This window comes from Saimiri boliviensis, chromosome 7 (assembly GCF_048565385.1).
Source record: "Saimiri boliviensis isolate mSaiBol1 chromosome 7, mSaiBol1.pri, whole genome shotgun sequence".
In the NCBI taxonomy this organism is placed as follows: domain Eukaryota; kingdom Metazoa; phylum Chordata; class Mammalia; order Primates; family Cebidae; genus Saimiri; species Saimiri boliviensis.
The window spans coordinates 65,495,920-65,516,998 of NC_133455.1; the positions used below are offsets into that span (position 1 = coordinate 65,495,920).

Sequence of the window (21,079 nt, forward strand, 5' to 3'; positions counted from 1 at the left end):
TTTTGTATTTTGAGAGAATAAAATGCAGTATAACTGTAATTGTTTGGGGTCTCTTTGATTCTTACGTTATTTATTTATTTATTTATTTCATTTTCTGAAAATATAGAGATGGGGTCTCACTATGTTGATCAGGCTGGTCTCTAACTCCTGGCTTCAAGAGATCCTCCCATCTCAGCCTCCCAAAGTATGGGAATTACAGACATGAGCCACCACACCAGGCCAATGTTATTTAAACACTCTACTTAATGTCCTTCAGTTTCTCTTAGACTATTTCTCCCTTGAAATGTACAGGGAAAATGAAAGGAACTAGAATTCAAAGCAATCTAAATTCCATCTGGTTAATAGCTATTTGATAAAAGTTCCATAGGGAACAAATGAAAACTATTGGCTGAAATTAGATATTGGTAGTAGCTATAAATTTAAAACTGTTTTTCTATCCCAATCATTTGGTAGCACATGATTTCTCTCTCTCTCTCTCTCTCTCTCTCTCTCTCTGTCTCTCTCTCTCTCTCTCTCTCTCTCTCCGAGTCTCACTCTTGTTGTCCAGGGTGGAGTGCACTGGCACTATCTTAGCTCACAGCAACCTCTGCCTCTGAAGTTCAAGCGATTCTTCTGCCTCAGTCTCCTGATTAACTGGGATTACAGGTGCCCACCACTGGCTAATTTTTGTATTTTTAGTAGAGACAGGGTTTCACCAGGTTGGCCAGGCTGGTCTCAAACTCCTGACCTCAGGTAATCCACCCATCTCAGTCTCCCAAAGTGCTGGGATTACAGATGTGAGCCACCAGGCATGGCCTTGATTTATTTCTTAAATGGCTTTATTAATCCTGATATAAAGATATTAATGTCAAATTGGAGCTTGCTATATCCACAGTCAGTGTCAGGTGAAATTGTGATTTGAAGTCAAAGCTACCTTAAATACAGTCAAATATTGTGAAAATGATTTCTAACAACAAGCAAAAATGTACTTGGTCACAGAAAGTTTAAAAAGAAAATTGCAGCCTCTGGACCTACCTGTCTGGCTCGATGGAGCTGTGCTTGCTCAATCCTGGAGATGATATCCTTTACTGAGAATGGGATCTCAAGTTTAGGGAGCACCGAAGGACCAAGAACATTTTGGGGATCTCTTCTCATGATGGTGGAATCCTTGATGTATTTTTCTGATTCACTGTCACGGTCTATCTCATTTTGCATTTTGATAAACATTTTGAAAATGTGGGTGATTTCCTTTTATTTCTTCTTTTTCACAGAATCTAGGAAAATGGGAATAAAGATATTCAGTAGGAAGCTAAGAGAGGTCTTTTCTGCTCCCAGAAGCTGTGGCATACTCAGCTACTAATTGATGGCTACCATGGTATTCCAGTCCTGTTGATGTCACAATAGATCCGTTGTGACATTATCATTGATCAAACATGTAAAGAGTGCTTACTACATGCAGAGAAGTGGGCATTCTATATGCTGCCATGGTAGAATGGTGAAGGGGGGCAGAGGGTAGGAAATAACAAGAACACTTAAATAAATAGAAGATATAGCCCTGCTTAAATTAGCTCAAAATCTTGATGTGTCAAATGTAAAAATGTAATTCCTGGTTCTTCTCTCTTCCTGGGCTTTTGCTTAGGCTTTTTTTTTTTTTTTTTTTTTGAGATGGAATTTTACTCTTGTCGCCCAGGCTGGAGTGCAATGGCCTGATCTCAGCTCACTGCAACCTCCCACTCTTGGGTTCAAGCAATTCTCCTGCCTCAGCCTCCCAAATAACTGGGTTACAGGCGTGTACCACCTAATTTTTGTATTATTCGTAGAGATGGGGTCTCACCATGTCAGTCAGGCTGGTCTCGAACTCCTGAGCTCAGGTGATCTACCCATCTCAGCCTTCCAAGGTACTGGGATTACAGGCGTGAGCCATCACACCTGGCTACTTAAGTATTTTTAAACCTGTAATGGAATACGGGCTTACAACTACTTCCTTAGGTGCCCCTTAACTTTTCCTAGACATGTAGTAACTTGGATGATATCATTGGGATGTAGATCATACTCTGCACTGCTTACTCTTTTTTCTTTTCTTTCTTTTTTTTTTTCAAAGACAGATTCTCACTCTGTCACCAGGCTGGAATGCAGTGGTGCAATCTCAGCTCACTGCAACCTCTGCCTCCTGGGTTCAAGTGATTCTCCTGCCTCAGCCTCTCAAGTACCTGGGAATACAGGCATGCACCACCACGCCCAGCTAATTTTTTGTATCTTTAGTAGAGACAGGGTTTCACCGTGTTAGCCAGGATGGTCTCCATCTCCTGACCTTGTGATCCACCTGCCTCAGCCTCCCAAATAATTTTGGTTTTTTTTGAGATGGTATCTTGCTCTGTCGTCCAGGCTGGAGTGAAGTGGCACAATCTCAGCTCACCGCAACCTCTGCCTCCTGGGTTAAAGCAATTCTCCTGCCTCAGCCTCCTGAGTAGCTGGGATTACAGGAGCACACCACTATGCCCAGATAATTTTTGTATTTTTAGTAGAGACGGGGTTTCACCATGTTGGTCAGGCTGGTCTCAAACTCCTGCCTCGGCCTCCCAAAGTGCTGGGATTACAGGTGTGAGCCACCTTGCCCAGCCTAATTTTTGTATTTTTAGTAGAGACAGTGTTTTACCATGTTGGCCAGGCTGGTCTTGAACTCCCGACCTCAGGTGATCCACCCATCTCAGTCTCCCAAAGTGCTGGGATTACAGGTGTGAGCCACGCACCAGGCCAGGTGTATGTATTATTAATAATAAGCTATATAATATAATTTTATAGCTTTTACATTCTATATAAATTATGGATGCAATTTATTTGTTTATTTATTTATTTATTTATTTATTTAAAATGGGGTTTCACCATGATGGCCAGGCTGGTCTTGAACGCCCGACCTCAGGTTATACACCCACCTCAGCCTCCCAAACTGCTAGGAGTACAGGCGTGAGCCAGCACGCCCGGCCTGCAATTTCTTTATGTCTCTGCAAGAACTTCCTATGTTGAGTCCTTGTAAACTTATTAGTCCTATGTTAAGTTCTTTTTGTAAACTTGTAAAATGAAACAATTTATGTGTTTCAGTCCTACAGAGAAAGGGAGACTAGGGATCATTAAGTAGTAGTCTTTTTTTTTTTTTTTTCCCATTTTTATTTTTTAGACGGTGTCTCGCTCTGTTGCCCAGGTTGGAGTGCAGTGGTGGAATCTCAGCTCACTGCAACCTCCACCTTCCAAGTTCAAGCAGTTCTCCTATCTCAGCCTCCCAAGTAGCTGGGATTACAGGCGTCTGCCACCACACCTGGCTAATTATTTTGTAGTTTTAGTAGAGACAGGGTTTCACTACATTGGCCAGGCTGGTCTCAAACTCCTAACCTCAAGTGATTCACCTACCTTGGCCTCCCAAACTGATGGGATTACCGGTGTGAGCCACTGCACCCAGGCAAAGTAGTGTTTTTTTTGTTTTGTTTTGTTTTTTTGAGATGGACTTTCACTCTTGTTGCCCAGGCTGGAGTGCTGTGGCAGAATCTCAGCTCACTGTAACCTCTGCCTCCTGGGTTCTAGCGATTCTCCTTCCTCAGACTCCCGAGTAACTGGGATTACAGGCATCCATCACAACGCCAGGCTAATTTTTGTATTTTTAGTAGAGATGGGGTTTCACCATGTTGGACAGGCTGGTCTGAAACTCCTGACCTCAGGAGTTTCACCTGCCTTGGCTTCCCAAAGTGCTGGGATTACAGGCATAGCATGTTGTCTTTTAAAGATATCAGTCAATAAACAGAAAGCTAATTAAATATTTTTTCTTCTCTTTAAGATCTCATTGACTAAATTGCTGCCACCGCATGTTCTCAAATTACTTTTTGAACTTTCTATTATAGTATTTGCTTCACTGAGATATAACTGTAACTATTATTGGTCTCTATCCAGTAGTTCCTGAATATCTTTTTTTTTTCCCCCTAGACTGCTCAGCAGGAAGTTCGTGAATATCTTTTTTTTTTTTTTGAGACAGAGTTTTGCTCTTGTTACCCAGACTGGAGTGCAATGGCGCGATCTCAGCTCACCGCAACCTCTGCCTCCTGGGTTCAGGCAATTCTTCTGCCTCAGCCTCCTGAGTAGCTGGGATTACAGGCACGCGCCACCATGCCCAGCTGATTTTTGTATTTTTAGTAGAGACGGGGTTTCACCATGTTGACCAGGATGGTCTCGATCTCTTGACCTCGTGATCCACCTGCCTTGGCCTCCCAAAATGCTGGGATTACAGGCATGAGCCACTGCATCCAGCCCAGTTCGTGAATATCTTAACCACATGCTGTGCTTTAATTTTGTTTTTCTCACATTTGGCATGTTCTTCATTAGTTCTTCCACAGAAACTGTCTACAGCTTGAACATCCATTATAGTTTCTAGTTTCTGCTGTCTCTTCTAATGAAAACTTTTCTTTTCTTTTTCTTTTCCTTTTTTTTTTTTTGAGATGGAGTCTTGCTGTGTCACTCAGGCTAGAGTGCATTTGCACAATCTCAGCTCACTGAAACCTCTGCCTCCTGGGTTCAAGCAATTCTGCTGCCTCAGACTCCAGAGTAGCTGGGATCACAGGCACCTGCCACCACACTTGGCTAATTTTTGTATTTTTAGTAGAGATGGGGTTTCACCATGTTGGCCAGGCTAGTCTCAAACTCCCAACTTCAGGTGATTCGCCCGCCTCAGCATCCCAAAGTGCTGGGATTACAGGCGTGAGCCACTGTGCCTGGCATACTTGGCTAATTATTTATATTTTTGGTAGATATGGGTGTTCACTGTGTTGGCCAGGCTGGTCTCGAACTACTGACCTTAAGTGAGCCACCTGCCTCGGCCTCCCAAAGTGCTGGGATTACAGGCGTGAGCCACCATGCCCAGGTATAATGTTAGAATGTGACATCATTAAATAAATTTTATGGCCGAGTGGGGTGGCTCATGCCTGTAATCCCAGCACTTTGGAAGGCAGAGGCAGGTGGATTACTTGAGGTCAGGAGTTCAAGACCAGCCTGACCAACATGGTGAAACCCTGTCTCTACTAAAAATACAAAAAATTAGCTGGGCATGGTGGTGGGCACTTGTGGTCCCAGCTACTTGGGAGGCTGAGGCAGGAGAATCGCTTGAACCTAGAAGGTGGAGGGTGCAGTGAGCTGAGATCATGCCACTGCACTCCAGCCTGAGTGACAAGAGGAACTCCATCTCAAAAATAAATATTTTTTTTATTATTTATTTTGTTTAAAGTAAATAATTTTATCTGTCATGCATTGCTTACCCCAGTGGGCATTCACAAAGTAGCCTAAATGCTTGTTAACTACACTAACTGTGTGTTATTTCTCTCTCTCTCTCACTTGCGTCTTTTATGCAGCATGGAATTCATCAATCAGCAATTGGACATGAAGGCATCTTAAAGTCAGTTTTTAAGTCCTACTTCCCTTTCAATCTGAGAAATATTTGTTGAAACACTATGCAGCTGCCATTATCCTAAACTGAAGAATAGAAACAAAAACAAAAACAAAAAACAGAAAAAGAAAAAAATTTAAGGTAAAATATAACAATCAAGTGCTAACAAGGGACACGAAGAAATCTGTAGGAAGCAGAGTCTGTGAAAAACCTTATGGAGAGAGAAGGTTGATTGACAAATGGAGGCAATACAGATAGGGAAGATACCTTGAGCCATGGCTTTGGAGGTGAGTGTTAATGAGTTTGTATCTTGGGCGGAAAGTAAGGAGATTGGTTTAATCACTTAGATAACCTAACCAGAGTTTATCTGAGGACCAGATTAGGTGGGTCTGAGATAGATTTCAGCAGTTTGGTGGTGGAATGAACTTCCGTTTGCAGCAAAGCAAGGAAGATTACATGAGATCAGAATGGCAAGTCTTGAAATCAAGCAACAGCTGTTTTGTGAAAATGGAACCTTCACTTTAGGAAGATTTTTTAAATAATAGAATAGAAAAATCTATTGGAAAAATCAAGACATGGTTATTTATTTATTCTTATTTGTTTTTGAGACGAGTTTCGCTCCTGTTACCCAGATTGGAGTGCAGTGGTGCAATCTCAGCTCACTGCAACCTCTGCCTCCCAGGTTCAAGTGATTCTCCTGCCTTAGCCTCCTGAGTAGCTGGGATTATAGTCATACACCACCATACCCAGCTAATTTTGTATTTTTATTAGAGACGGGGTTTCTCCATTTTGGTCAGGCTGGATTGAACTCTTGACCTGAGGTGATCTGCCCGCCCTTGGCCTCCCAAAGTGCTAGGATTACAGGCGTGAGCCACTGAGAGCAGCCTATTTATTTATTTTTTAGAGACAGAGTCTTGCTCTGTCGCTCAGGTTGGAGTGTAGTGGCAGGATCTCGGCTCACTGCAACTTCTGCCTCCCAGGTTCAAGCGAATCTCTTGCCTCAGCCTCCTGTGTAGCTGAGACAAAGGTGCACTCTGCCATGCCCTGCTGATTTTTTTTGTATTTTAGTAGAGACAGCGTTTAACCATGTTGCTCAGGCTGCTTTCAAACTCCTGAGCTCAGGCAATCCACCCACCTTGCCCTCCCAAAGTGCTAAGATTACAAGCATGAGCCACAACTCCTGGCCAATTTTTATTTTTTTATTATTATTATTATTATTATTATTATTATTATTAGAGACAGAGTCTCACTCTATTGCCTGGGCTGGAATGCAGTGGCATGATGTTGGTTCACTGCAATCCCTGCCTCCCTGGTCAAGCGATTCTCCTGCCTCAGCTTCCCAAGTAGCGGGGATTACAGGTGTGCACCACCACATCCAGCTAATTTTGTATTTTTAGTAGAGATGGGGTTTTACCATGTTGGCCAGGCCGATCTTGAACAACTGACCTCAAGTGATCGGCTTGCCTCAGCCTACCAAAGTGCTGCGATTATAGGCATGAGCCACCCCTCCCTGCCAAGACATGATTATTTCAAAAGATGAGTGTTTGAACTAGGAGGTAGAAGTGGGAGTATTAAGGGAGGGATAGATGCTACTATATATTGCGAAAGATAATAAGGAATTTGGACCATCCTATAAAAAATTATAGCTGGATGTGGTGGCTCACGCCTGTAATCCAAGCATTTTGGAGGACAAGGCAGGCGGATCACATGAGATCAGGAGTTCAAGACCAGCCTGACCAATATGGTGAAACCCCATCTTTATAAAAAAAATTTTTTTTAATTATAAAGATAATTTTAAAAATTAATTTTGTTTTTGTTGTATTTCATTTGAATTAACGGCAGAACATTAATGAAGAGACTATCCAGACTAAGTGTTACTACTAGTAGCATATACATATATATAGATATACATATCTATATATATATATTTTTTGGAGACGGAGTCTTGCTCTGTCACCCAGGCTGGAGTGCAGTGGCTAGATCTCTGCTCACTGCAACGTCTGCCTACCGGGTTCAAGCAATTCTCTGCCTCAGCCTCCCGAAGAGCTGGAATTACAGGCACACGCCACCATGCCCAGCTAATTTTTGTATTTTCAGTAGAGACAGGGGTTTCATGATCTTGGCCAGGCTGGTTTTGAACTCCTGACCTCGTGATCCACCCACCTTGGTCTTCAGCCACAGCGCTGGGTCTATTACCAGTATATTAAGCGGAGATATGAGTAACTAATTCAAGTGAGCCCGGGGCAAAGTTCTTTAAAGGTGTACTTAAGGGGGCCAGGCGGGGTGGCTCACGCCTATAATCCCAGCACTTTGGGAGGCCTACGCGGGCGGATCACGAGGTCAGGAGATCAGGACCATCCAGGGCAACACGGTGATACTCTGTCTTTAAAGAAAAAAAAGTTAAAAAAAAAGGTGTGCTTAAGGGAAACCCAACCTCCTAGAGGGCTCCTTCAACTGTGAAATGGGAATGAATGATAATAGTATTTATTGCATAAGATTGTTTTAGGATTAATTAACATAAAATGCTTAGCATAGTGCCAAACGCAATGTGAGCATTTAATATACAGCAATACAGTAGAGGCTATTAATATATTTACTACTCTCACAGTTTTTTTTTTTCCTTGTCGACTTTTTTTCTGTGAGCCACTACGTTTTCAGCAGGGTTGGACGTTTGTTCAGTGCACTTTGACAAGGTCGTATTTTAAAATCAAATCTATATTTTGAACTATGAAAACCGCGGAATTATGAGTGCTGTGTAGCTACCTGGCAAGTGATAAAATGTATCGTTAAGATTTTTACACATCCCCGTGCCACAGAATGGCGTCTCCTTCTAATCGTCCCCGACCCCGGACAGATGATGTACATCCCACACTGCTGCTGGAAAACACAGTGCAAAAGTAGAGCGCGCCGAGAGATCTCTTTTCTCCCGGAAACAATTTTTCCCTAGACCCGGAAGCAGTTGTTGTTTTAAGGGAGGTGGAACTGGGCGGGTCAGGCCGCAGCTGCTGACGGCGGGGGAGGAGCCGGGTCCACTGCCGGGTGGAGGGGCAAGGCGAGTGTGTGTCCTTATCCTAGCAATTGGGGCGCGGGCCTGTGAGCCAGTTGGAGTTGCGGCGGCGGGAACAATTTGGCCGAGCGGAGGACGACATGTTGCTTTTCGTGGAGGTGAGTGGGTTTGCTAGTCTCGTCCTGCTCTTAGGAGAGCAGGAGTGTGGAGGCGCCGGCCGGTCCCACCGCCATGTGACTTTCCGGGCCGTACACGCCGCGGAACCGGCAGACAGGCTGACACAGCACCTGGGCCGAGCAGGCCTGCAGCTCCCCTCTGCGCGCTCACCACACTCTAGGAAGCTGTGGGAGGTGAGGCCCGTCGTGGAGGAGAATTGCAGGAGAAGAACGGAGGGCTGGTTTGGTGTGGCGTGAGGATCAGAGGAAGGGGAAAGTGTCCCATATGGATCTCCTAAAGGAGGCAGCACAGGGGGGTTGGGGGCGGAGTCTGAGGGAGGAGAGGGTAATCAGGTGGGCACGTTCCGGGGGCCGAGTGCGGCCTCGCGGGGCCCTCTGGGAGGGAGGCGAGCAACATGTGGGAACGCGGAGGGAGGAAGGTGAAATGCGGTGTTTTGAAAATAAAATTGAAAACTTCCTTTGAGCCACCTCCACCAAATTCTGTCCGGGTCAGGTCCCTAAGTCTCTGGAACGTTCTATGGGTTGAAAGCGAGTTACTTTGAATCGAGGAAAAGCCCGTAGGGTTTAGAAGCCTTGAAAGGCACCGCTTTGACCTTTTGTAAAAGTTCTCAAGCAGCAGCTGCGTGATGAGGGGTTGGTTCTGTGAGCCGATTAAAAGCCCTTTACAGGGAAAATTGCAAGAATGAGAGAAATTTCTTCCGGGAAAAGCCGTTTTTGTAATATTATTTGAACAACGAGATACTTTTATTACTTTAACTAGAACGTCTGCTGTTGGCCTATTTTAGTTTTCAGGATAGAGTTGGATACCTGTCTTAGAGAAATACGAAATTTAATTTTCCTTAATTCTGTCCTCTTGTGTGCAGTGAGCGTCAGCTGACTGCCTGGCTAATGCTTTGAGTAGATTCCAGATCATATTGTTCTCATATTGTGAAAACGTCAAACCAGCAAAGCTGCAACTTCGCAACTTGGCATTCGTTAACTGTGCCCATAAAAAGAATATTTTCAATGATGGAAGAAATTTACAGGTTGTATAATGGATCTAGGAGCCGGGGCCAGCTTATGTCAGACTTTTTTTTTTTTTTTTTTTTTTTCCGGGTTGTGGGAAAATTTTACTTCGTAATATTTCAACATAAAGTTAAGTAAATGATTTTACGTTTTTTTTCTTTAACTTTGTGTCGTCAATAAGTTTGAGATATTTAAATTAGTTTTTAAAAAGACTACTACCTTAGAGTATATCTAACATTTATAACATTCGTTGGAACATTCCAGGGAAATCATAAAAAGATGTAAAATTACTGAATTCATTCTGTTTACTGTTTTTTATCCTCATTGTTGTTTTCCTTAGGCAGAATAAGAAATCAGGTAAGATTTTTAGCCATGCCAGCCAGTTTGTTTTAGGAATGTTATGCCACGCACATACCACTGGTATTTGTTTATGAGTTTTGCTGGGCAGAGGAAAGATTGTGAAGTTTATGTAGACAGGAATTCCACAACAAAGTTGTGGGGTTTTTTTGTTTTTTTTTTTTTGAGACAGAGTTTTGCTCTTGTTACCCAGGCTGGAGTGCAATGGTGCGATCTCTGGCTCACCGCAACCTCCACCTCCTGGGTTCAGGCAATTCTCCTACCTCAGCCTCCTGAGTAGCTGGGATTACAGGCAGGCGCCACCATGCCCAGCTGATTTTTTGTATTTTTAGTAGAGACGGGGTTTCACCATGTTGACCAGGATGGTCTCGATCTTTTGACCTCGTGATCCACCTGCCTCGGCCTCCCAAAGTGCTGGGATTACAGGCGTGAGCCACCGCGCCCGGCAACAAACTTTTGACTTACAAATTGATTCCTTTGGCTTTATTAAAATGTAGGTTTTAATAACAGCTCCATTTATTGTTTAAGCTAGGTCCTGTCCTGTCTCTAAAACAATACTTACAATGTTTTAGAGATGACAAAACTAAGGCCCAGAGGTTAAAGTAACTTTACTTAGTAAAAGTAAAGTACTGTAACTGGGATTTAAATAGATCCAGGCCATGCTGATGTCAAATCATGGACAGGCTGTTAGCAATTCAGGCCTGTCCAACTCCCCAGTTTAGACAAACTATACCCTATGTCTTGCCAAACTATTATTTAAAGTTTTATCTCTATTAATCATTTTCTTTGTGAATCATCATGTCATTCTTATATGAGTTTTATTGAAAATTAACTGTCTTTAAATATTTGGGGCTGAATATGTGGTATTAAAATCAGTCAAAAACAGCATGTTGGTCATTTGGCGTTAACTAATATTTGATCTCTATAACCTCATGATAGAGGAATTGTTCTCAGTGAGAGAACGAAAGCTCAGAAGTTAGATGCCTAAGGTCATTCAAGTGTAAATAATGCAGGAACTAAAGTCTGAAGTCTGGCTTCTAGTACATAAATTTCTGGCTCCAAAATTATTTTTGCATTTTCCTGTAAGTCAAAGTTTCTTTTTTTTTTTTTTTTTTGAGACGGAGTTTCGCTCTTGTTACCCAGGCTGGAGTGCAATGGCGCGATCTCGGCTCACTGCAACCTCCGCCTCCTGGGTTCAGGCAATTCTCCTACCTCAGCCTCCTGAGTAGCTGGGATTACAGGCACGCACCACCATGCCCAGCTAATTTTTTGTATTTTAGTAGAGACGGAGTTTCACCATGTTGACCTGGATGGTCTCGATCTCTTGACCTCGTGATCCACCCGCCTTGGCCTCCCAATGTGCTGGGATTACAGACTTGAGCCACCACGCCTGGCTCAAAGGTTCTTAATCTAGGTTTTTGGATAGAATTGAGGAAGTAAGTACCTGAGCTTGGTTGAGGGAAATATTTGCCTATTTTCACTAGTTTCCAACTGAAACCTAAATGGAAACAGTGAAAATTCTTTAAATATCAATGGCAGCAACAGTGTCTGTGACATTGTCACCAGGATAAATCACTTTTTTTCATATATTACAGTTTTTGCAGATGTCTTGAAATATCCATGCTCATTACTTGCTATATGTAAAAATATTTACTGTATTGCTATATTAGACATTTAAAAATATTTTGGCAACTGTGTTTCAATATAATTTGCTTACTTCATCATTCTATATTTTAGAAATTTTTAAAAACGCTGAGAAAAGATCCATAGATTAATTGGACTACTAAAGAGTTCTGTGTCATAAAAGAGGTTAAGAGCGGTTTTACTAAACCAAGTTGCTTATGGATCATCTTTGCCAGGGTTAATCTGAGATCTGTGGATCCTCTGCAGTTGTGTTCAATACCTTTTACTTATGTGCATTTTTCTGGAGAGATTGCAGCTTAACTTCCTACTAGAATCAGTAGAATAGATAATAACAATATAACAATAATACTAGTATTATGTGCTTATATGGTACTTTATGTCAGGAATGTTAGATGTTTTTGCATATCTAGGTATCTGTACATTTAAGTCTCAATGTCTCTATAAGGTGTTAGTATCCCCATTTTAGTGATAAACTAAGGCAGCCAGGTGTGTTGGCTCATGCCTGTAATCCCAGCACTTTGGGAAGCCAAGGCTGGCGGTGGATCACTTGAGGTCAGGTGTTTGAGACCAGCCTGGCCAATATGGCAAAACTCTATCTTTACTAAAAATACAAAAATTAGTCAGATGTGGTGGCACACACCTATAATCCCAGCTATTCGGGAGGCCGAGGTAGGAGAATCACTTGAACCTGGGAGGCAGAGGTTGCAGTGAGCTGAGATTGTGCCTCTACACTGCAGCCTGGACATCCAGACTGAGACTCTGTCTCAAAAACAAACTAAACCACAGAGAATTTAAACTTGCTTAAGTTTATACAGTTAGTGAATGTGGAAGCTTGTTTAGAACTCGTCAGCCACCTAGTTGTGTTGGAGTAGAATATATTGCAGACAAGGAATCCTATGTAAATAATACTTAGATGCAATTTTTAAAACCCAAGGGTCCAGTGTGGTGGCATACGCCTGTAGTCCCAGCTGCCAGGGAGGCTGAGGCAGGAGTTTCACTTGAGTATGGGAGGTCAAGGCTGCAATGAGCAGCGATTATGCCACTGTATTCCAGGCTGGGTGACAAAGCAAGACCCACTGTATTGACTTCAGTAGATTGTTGGTTCTCCCCCTCTCTCCCCGCAGACAGATTCTCACTTTGTCACCCAGGCTAGAGAATGGCTCCATTTCAGCTCACTGCAGCCTCTGCCTCCCAGGTTCAACCAATTCTTCTGCCTGAGCCTCCTGAGTAGCTGGGACTTCAGGCGTGTGCCACCATGCCTGGCTAGTTTGTGTGTGTGTGTGTGTGTGTGTGTGTGTGTGTAATTTTAGTAGGCATGGGTTTCACCATGTTGGCCAGGCTGATCTTGAACTCCAGACGTCAAGTGTTCCACCTGCCTCGGCCTCCCAAAGCACTGGGATTACAGGCCTGAGACACCATACCTAGCCGACTATTTTTTTTTTTTTTTAATCACCTCTGTTCTGAAGGAGAAACAAACAGTGTCCCTCTCTGTGAAGAGATAGAAATTTGGATGATTCACAAGTCATCAATTATGACCTGCCTGAAATTCTTTTACAACACATTTTTTGTAAGTTTGAAACTGCAGTGTGCTACCTTCATCTGAATGCTGTCAAATTACTTAAAACTTTTCAGCCCTGAGGAGGCAGATGGTAATTTTTTAATTTTTTCATTTTTCTCTCTTATTCAGAATTTTTATTTTTATTTTTTATTATTATTTTTTAATTTTTATTTATTTATTTATTTTTTGAGATGGAGTTTCGCTCTTGTTACCCAGGCTGGAGTGCAATGGTGTGATCTCGGCTCACCACAGCCTCCATCTCCTGGGTTCAAGCAGTTCTCCTGCCTCAGCCTCCCGAGTAGCTGGGACTACAGGCGTGAGCCACCATGCCCAGCTAATTTTTGTATTTTTTTAGTAGAGACGGGGTTTCACCATGTTGACCAGGATGGTCTCGATCTCTTGACCTCGTGATCCACCCGCCTCCCAAAGTGCTGGGATTATAGGCATGAGCCACCGCACCCGGCCAATTTTTGTTCATTTTTTAAAATTAAGAATGGGTTTCACCATGTTGGTCAGGCTGATCTTGAACTCCTGACCTCAGGTGATCCGCCCGTCTTGGCCTCCAAAGTGCTTGGATTATAGGCGTGAACCACCATGCCCGGCCAATTTTTATTTTTATTTTGAGACAGAGTCTTGCTTGCTGCAGCCTCCCAGCTCAAGTGATCCTCCTGCCTCAGCTTCAAAGGAGCTGGGACTGTAGGCGCACACCACCATGCCTGGTTATTTTTTTAATCTTTTTTTTTTTTTAGACAGGGTTTCACCATGTTGGCCGGGCTGGTCTCGAACTCCTGACCTCAGGTGATCCGCCTGCCTCGGCCTCCCGAAGTGCTGGGATTACAAGTGTGAGCCACTGTGCCCGGCCTAATTTTTTTTTTTCCCCCTTTTTTTGTAGCGACAGGGTTTTACTCTTTTGCTCAGGCCGAAAATTTTTTTAAATTAAAAAAATTAAAACTAGAGGCCAGGAAGGGTGGGTGTGGAGTGACTATTAAAACTGAGTGTCTGTCTTTGAGTTTTTTCCTGAAAATGAAGACAGTTGTCCTGCGGTATCTGTTGAGGGTTTGGTTCCAGGACCCTCAGTAGATACCAGAAACCATGGTTGCTCAAGTCTTATATAAAAAAGCTTAGTATTTGCATGTAACCTATGCCCATCTTCCTGTATATGTTAAATCATCTCTAGATTATTTATAAAACCTAATACAATGTAAATGCTATATAAATAGTTGGTAATACTGTATTATTTTCAGAGTGATAAGAAAAGTATCTACATGATCAGTACAGATGCAATGATTCTTTTTTTCCTGAATTTTATTTTATTTTTTATTATTTTTTATTATTTATTTATTTTTGAGACACAGTCTCACTGTTACCCAGGCTGGAGTGCAGTGGTAAGATCTTGGCTCACTGCAACCTCTGCCTCCTGGGTTCAGGGGATTCTCCTGCCTCAGCCTTCCGAGTAGCTGGGACTACAGGCGTACTCTATCACACCCAGCTAAATTTTTTGTATTTTTAGCAGAGACAGGATTTCACCATGTTGGTAAGGCTGGTCTCAAACTTCTGAACTTGTGATCTGCCCACTTCGGCTTCCGAAAGTGCTGAGATACAGGTGTGAGCCACCACACGAGGCCTTTTTTTTTTTTTTTTTTTTAAAGAGAGAGGGTTTCTTTTCTTTTTTTTTTTTTAAGTAGAAAACCTGGTTTCTCCGTATTGGTCAGGCTGGTCTTGAACTCCTGACCTCAGGTGCTCCACCCACCTCAGCCTCCCAAAGTGCTGGGATTACAGGCGTGAGCCACTTTGCCTGACCTTTCAATATTTTTAATCTGTGATTGATTGCTCCACGATACAGAACCTGTAGATATGGAATCCATGGATATGGAGGGCCAACTGTACTTACAGCTACTTAGGCAGCAGTAAGTTTCATATACTCTAGGATGCTTTAATAACTCTTAAATAATTAAAACATGTTTTAAGTTGGATAACGTGGCTCATACCTGTAATCTCAACACTGTGGGAGGATAGCTTGAGCCTAGTAGTTCAAGACCAGCCTGGGCAACAAAGTGAGACCCCCCCGCCACCCCCCTGCAACCTCTACAAAAAAAATTTAAAAATTAGCCAGGTCTGGTGGCATGTGCTGTGGTCCCAGCTACACTGACGGTTGAGGTGGGAGGATTGCTTAAGCCAGCAGATTGAGGCCGCGGTGAGTCATGTTCGTGCCCCAGACTGGGTGATAGAGCGAGACCCTGTCTCAAAAAAAATTTTTTTTAATTGTTATTTTTTTTAGAGACAGAATCTCGCTATGTTGTCCAGGCTGGAGTACAGTGACTATACACAGATACAATCATGGCACACCACAGCCTCAAATTCCTGGGCTCAAGCAATCCTGCCTCAGCCTCTTAAGTAGCTAGGACAACAGGCTCATGCCACCAATTTAAAATTTTATTTTTTATTGTTGAGATGAAGTCTTGCTTCATCACCCAGCCTGGAGTGCAGTGGCAGGATCTGGGCTCACTGCAACCTCCACCTCCCAGGTTCTAGCAATTCTCTTGCCTCAGCCTCCTGAGTAGTTGGGATTACAGGTACACGCTACCACGCCCAGCTAATTTTTGTATTTTTAATAGAGATGGGGTGTCACTGTGTTGGTGAGACTGGTCTCGAACTCCTGACCTTGCAACCGACCTTTAAAAACTATTTTTAATTGTGAAATACGTATAACAAAAAGAAAGAAACAAAGAAATACATATAACATAAAAAGCATCATCTAACAGTTTTTTTGTGATGGTTTTTTTTGTTTTGTTTTGTTTTGTTTTGAGGGGGAGTCTGCTCTGTTGCCCAGGCTGGAGTACAGTTGCACGATCTCAGCTCACTGCAGTCTGTTCCTCCTGAGTTCAAGCTATTCTCTCACCTCAGCCTCTCTAGTAGCTGGGATTACAGGCCTGCGCCACTATGCCCGGCTAATTTTTGTGTTTTTTTTTTTTTTTTTTTTTTTTTGAGACAGAGTTTCGCTCTTGTTACCCAGGCTGGAGTGCAGTGCAATGGTGCAATCTTGGCTCACTGCAACCTCCACCTCCTGGGTTCAGGCAATTCTCCTGCCTCAGCATCCTGAGTAGCTGGGATTACAGGCACGTGCCACCATGCCCAGCTAATTTTTTGTATTTTTAGTAGAGACGGGGTTTCACCATGTTGACCAGGATGGTCTCGATCTCTTGACCTCGTGATCCACCCGCCTCGGCCTCCCAAAGTGCTGGGATTACAGGCTTGAGCCACCGTGCCCGGCAATTTTTGTGTTTTTAATAGAGATGGTGTTTCACCATGTTAGCCAGGATGGTCTTGAACTCCTGACTTCAGGTGATCTGCCCTCAGCCTCCCAAAGTTCTGGGATTATGGACGTGAGCTACTGCATGCAGCCTTCCATTAATTTTATAGTCATTATTAGGTAGTGTTGTTCCTTTCATTCCAACTACAGTACTACTCAGTTTTTCCTCAGTTTGAAGAATCATTTATAATTATTAGATATCACTGACTGAAAGTGGATTTTTAAAACGGAATGATGTAGAGGCTGGTCACAGTGGCTCACATCTGTAATCCCAACACTTAGGGAGGCAGAGGCAGACGGATCACCTGATGTCAGGAGTTGAGACCAGCCTGACCAAGATGGAGAAACCCTGTCTACTAAAAATACAAAAAATTAGCTGGGTGTGGTGGCACACGCCTGTAATCTCAGCTACTTGGGAGAATCACTGGAACCCAGGAGGCAAAGGTTGCATTGAGCCTAGATCACGCCATTGGACTCCAGCCTGGTCAACAAGAGCGAAACTCTGGTCTAAACAAACAAACAAAAATGATTCGGAAGAAAAAGGTACATAAACAAATTGTGAAATGATTGCCAAGAAAAATTATGAATGAGTGAATAGCTGAGTGGTTTTTGAATGGTTTGATTTTGGAATACTTATTGGTGCTTGATACAGAATTTGAAAATCAATAAAAGTGTTGCCAAATGATAGATACAATGGACTGCAAATGGAGTAGGAAAAGAGGGTGAAAAGTGGAATAAAATGCATAGAAGTTAACATAAAGATGTAAAAGCACCCCCACAATACTTCATATTACAGTGTATAAAATCCTAGTAGCTAGAAATACTTACAGTGGACTATTTTGTATTTTGATCAATTTTGGTTTGTTTGAGCTATCTGCCATCTCCTTATTACTTCCTAGCTAGTGGAAGTAATTCTTGGTATTAGACACGAACATTTCAAATCTATGTTTGGTCTTCTACGCTAGAGCTTAAAACAAGATTTCGATGCTGTAGTTTGAATCTGTATTGCAGGGTAGTAGAAAGTAGAGAAAGTTGAGAAACTCATTAATCCAGCTATCATTGTGAAGTTACAAAAAAGATTTCTAACCTTCTCTTTGAATATCCTTTTGAAAATGAAAAATGACCCTTTGGCTCTGGTAGTGTTCATTGCATTTTGATTTGTCATTCCTATAGTCTTTGGTTTGCTGAAGCTTCGTTTTCTTTAAGGCTTAATATTTGAGATAGGTTTCCAATCTTGAAAACATTGTAAATGTTTTGTATTATAAACCATGATTTTCTATAATGGTTTTAGAATATTGAGTTCAAACCTATGACCTGAGGCAGGTAACATAACTTCTCTGAACCTGAAGTTCTTATTTGTAATTTGAGAATAATGATGTCTTCTGACAGGTTGTATTAGGTAATGGCTTGGCATACTATCATTTAATCCTCAAAACCAACTATATTTTGATATAAAGGTATTGGTGCCTTCCAAAAACCTCCAAAATTTGTACTTTATATAGTAAATATTTCTGGAAAGCTTACTGAACTACGTGATCATAGCACTGATAATTGTAAAAATTACTGTGAGATAGCACTAATTAAGAGATGTATAACTTCTAAATTTTCATCTCAGCCTTCTTACTAATTTAATCTGATTTAGGGCAAACCAGTTTAATTATTATTTTTTCTTTTTTTTAAAAGCCAGTCAAATTCAGCAGTAGGGAGTCCTATACCAACTTTAGTGACACTAATGTTAATAAGTTCTGATAACCCACTACCATCGGACCAGCCCAGTTTAATTATTTAAAGTTTTCTTTAATAGTTGGAAAGTATACTTTTGGTTGGGCAAATAAAAGTTTTAAAAGAAGAATGAAGGTGGCAGTATGTTAAAATACACATTTATATGTGAAGTTTAAAGGAATACAGCTGGGCGTGGTGACTCACATCTGTAATCCCAGAACTTTGGGAGACCGACGCAAGTGGATCACTTGAGGCGTGTGCCTGTAGTTCCAGCTACTGGAGATTGAGACAGACCCTGACGCAGAGGTTGCAGAGAGCCAAGATCATGTTACTGTATTTCAGCCTGGGTGACAGTAAGACTGTGTCAAAAAAATGAAGATTAATTAAAGGAATACAAATGTTAAAATGCAAATAAGCACTTTACATTTACTCTTTTGAAAAAAATTCTAATGTAAAAGTGTAAATGTAAGAAAGAGAAATGTTTAAATGTGTACTCATCTTTCCTGTCTTACCTGTGTCCTTGTCCGACCACTTGAACCAATCTTTGGTTCACAGAGTATCTCTACTGTTTTTAAATGACTGGCTCTAAACCAAAGATAGAAGAGTACTATAGATGAATATTATTAGGGATGGCATGTGAACTGTATTCGTAAGTCAAACTCCAGAGGTGAGGAGTTTAGTTCTTTTTTTTTTTTTGAGGCGGAGTTTCACTCTTGTTACCCAGGCTGGAGTGCAATGGCGCGATCTCGGCTCACCGCAACCTCCGCCTCCTGGGTTCAGGCAATTCTCCTGCCTCAGCCTCCTGAGTAGCTGGGATTACAGGCACACACCACCATGCCCAGCTAATTTTTTGTATTTTAGTAGAGACGGGGTTTCACCATGTTGACCAGGATGGTCTTGATCTCTTGACCTCGTGATCCACCCACCTTGGCCTCCCAAAGTGCTGGGATTACAGGCTTGAGCCACCGCGCCTGGCCTTTTTTTTTTTTTTTTTTTTTTTTTTTTTTAAAGGAGTTTAGTTCTATTGGGTTTGTATGTTATTGAGATAAAAGAAGATTTTCTTGTCAGGGTGGAAAAGTCAGCAGTGATGCAGGGTTTGTGTAGCAAATAGTTGGATCGTATTTCATACTGCTACCTAACAGGTAAGATGACCATATCTGCCATTGTGCCCTGGAGGGTCACAGCATACACCTATTTTCTGGGACAGATGTTTTACCCGTTTTCCTTCTCAAAAGTATTTGGGTTTGTATAATAACTTGTAAATTTTCAGAAGAGGGTAGAGGTTTACTGTGTGCTTATTGGTAAGACTTTTTTCCTTCCATATTAATAAAGTAACAATGCACATAAGTGGCACTAAAAAATATGTTACATTGGCTGTGGCAGGCCAGGTGGGATGGCTCATACCTGTAATTCCAGCACTTTGGGAGGCTGAGGTGGGAGGATTGCTTGAGTCCAGGAGTTCGAGACCAGTCAGGGCAACATAGTGACATCCCATGTCTTAAAAATTGAAAGAAAACATACATATATATATATATTAGCTATGGGAAATGTAAGTTTATAGGGCACAAAGTTGCAGTTGAGCAAGATGATGAAAATAGGATCATTTTTGCCTTTTAACTTGGAGGAAGAAAAAATAGGAGGGCAATGACTGAGTAAAATTAAGATACATTTGTATACAAGGTTGCATCAAAGATTCTTTTTTTTTCTTTAACCAACAGGCAAGAAAAGAATGTCTAAAAATAGGCCGGGCGCGGTGGCTCAAGCCTGTAATCCCAGCACTTTGGGAGGCCGAGGTGGGTGGATCACGAGGTCAAGAGATCGAGACCATCCTGGTCAACATGGTGAAACCCTGTCTCTACTAAAAAAATACTAAAAATTAGCTGGGCATGGTGGCGTGTGCCTGTAATCCCAGCTACTCAGGAGGCTGAGGTAGGAGAATTGCCTGAACCCAGGAGGCAGAGGTTGCGGTGAGCCGAGATCGTGCCATTGCACTCCAGCCTGGGTAACAAGAGCGAAACTCCGTCTCAAAAAAAAAAAAAAAAAAAAAGAATGTCTAAAAATATGGACTCTTCTGCCAGCCTGCCAGGGTCTAAATCTCTCCTGAGACTGAGCCACTTTTTGGTTGTATTGACCTTGGGCAAGTTGTAACGTCTTTCTCAGTTTCCTTAGCTATAAATTGAGGACAATAACATAGGAGGGTAGGCCCAGCATGGTGGCTCACCCCTGTAATCCCAGCACTTTGGAAGGCGGAGGTGGGTGGATCACCTGAGGTTAGGAGTTCCAGATCAGCCTAACCAACGAGAAGGAACCCCATCTCTACTAAAAACACAAAATTATCCAGACATGGTGGCACATACCTGTAATCCCAGCCTCTCAGGAGTCTGTGGCAGGAGAATCACTTGAACCCAGGATGCGAAGGTTGTGGTGAGCTGAGATTGCGCCGTTGCACTCCAGCCTGGGCAATAAGAGTGAAACTCTGTCCTAAGGAAAAAAAATATATATATAGGAGGATAATATTAATATCTATCTCATAGGGGTGTTAAGCGAATTGACAGAATAAAACACTTAGAGTTGTAGGCTGGGCATAGTGGCTCACACCTGTAATCCTAGCACTTGGGAGGTAGGCAGGAGGATGGCTTGACGCCAGGAGTTCAAGACCCAACCAGGGCCAGGTGCAGTGGCTCCCACCTGTCGTCCCAGCACTTTGGGAGGCCGAGGCAGGTGGATCACTTGAGGTCAGGAGTTTGAGACCAGCCTAGCCAACATAGTGAAACCCCATCTCTACTAAAATAAATGAATAAATAAAAATTAGTGGGTGTGGTGGCACATGCCTGTAATCGCAGCTGCTTAGGAGGCTGAGGCAGGAGAATTGCTGGAACCTAGGAGGTGGAGGTTGCAG

At 42.5% G+C, this 21,079-nt stretch overlaps 2 protein-coding genes across 7 annotated transcripts in view; one reads left to right on the forward strand and one right to left on the reverse strand.

Moving 5' to 3' along the window:
* FAM186A (family with sequence similarity 186 member A) overlaps nucleotides 1–1,206 on the reverse strand; it is a 69,458-nt gene extending 68,252 nt beyond the window's left edge. Inside the window, exon 1 of the mRNA XM_039472339.2 lies at nucleotides 1,015–1,206. Coding sequence (XP_039328273.1) covers nucleotides 1,015–1,206 — 192 coding nt within the window. The remainder of the gene's footprint in view (nucleotides 1–1,014) is intronic.
* Nucleotides 1,207–8,413: 7,207 nt separating this feature from the next.
* The window catches only part of LARP4 (La ribonucleoprotein 4), an 83,331-nt gene continuing 70,665 nt past the window's right edge, over nucleotides 8,414–21,079 (forward strand). For all 6 annotated transcript variants that reach the window (XM_074402635.1, XM_010349807.3, XM_074402636.1 and 3 more), the window contains exon 1: nucleotides 8,414–8,566. Coding sequence is in view for 3 of the 6 variants with exons in the window: in XM_003939162.4 (XP_003939211.1) it covers nucleotides 8,549–8,566 (18 nt within the window). In the remaining 3 variants the exon portion in view is untranslated. The remainder of the gene's footprint in view (nucleotides 8,567–21,079) is intronic.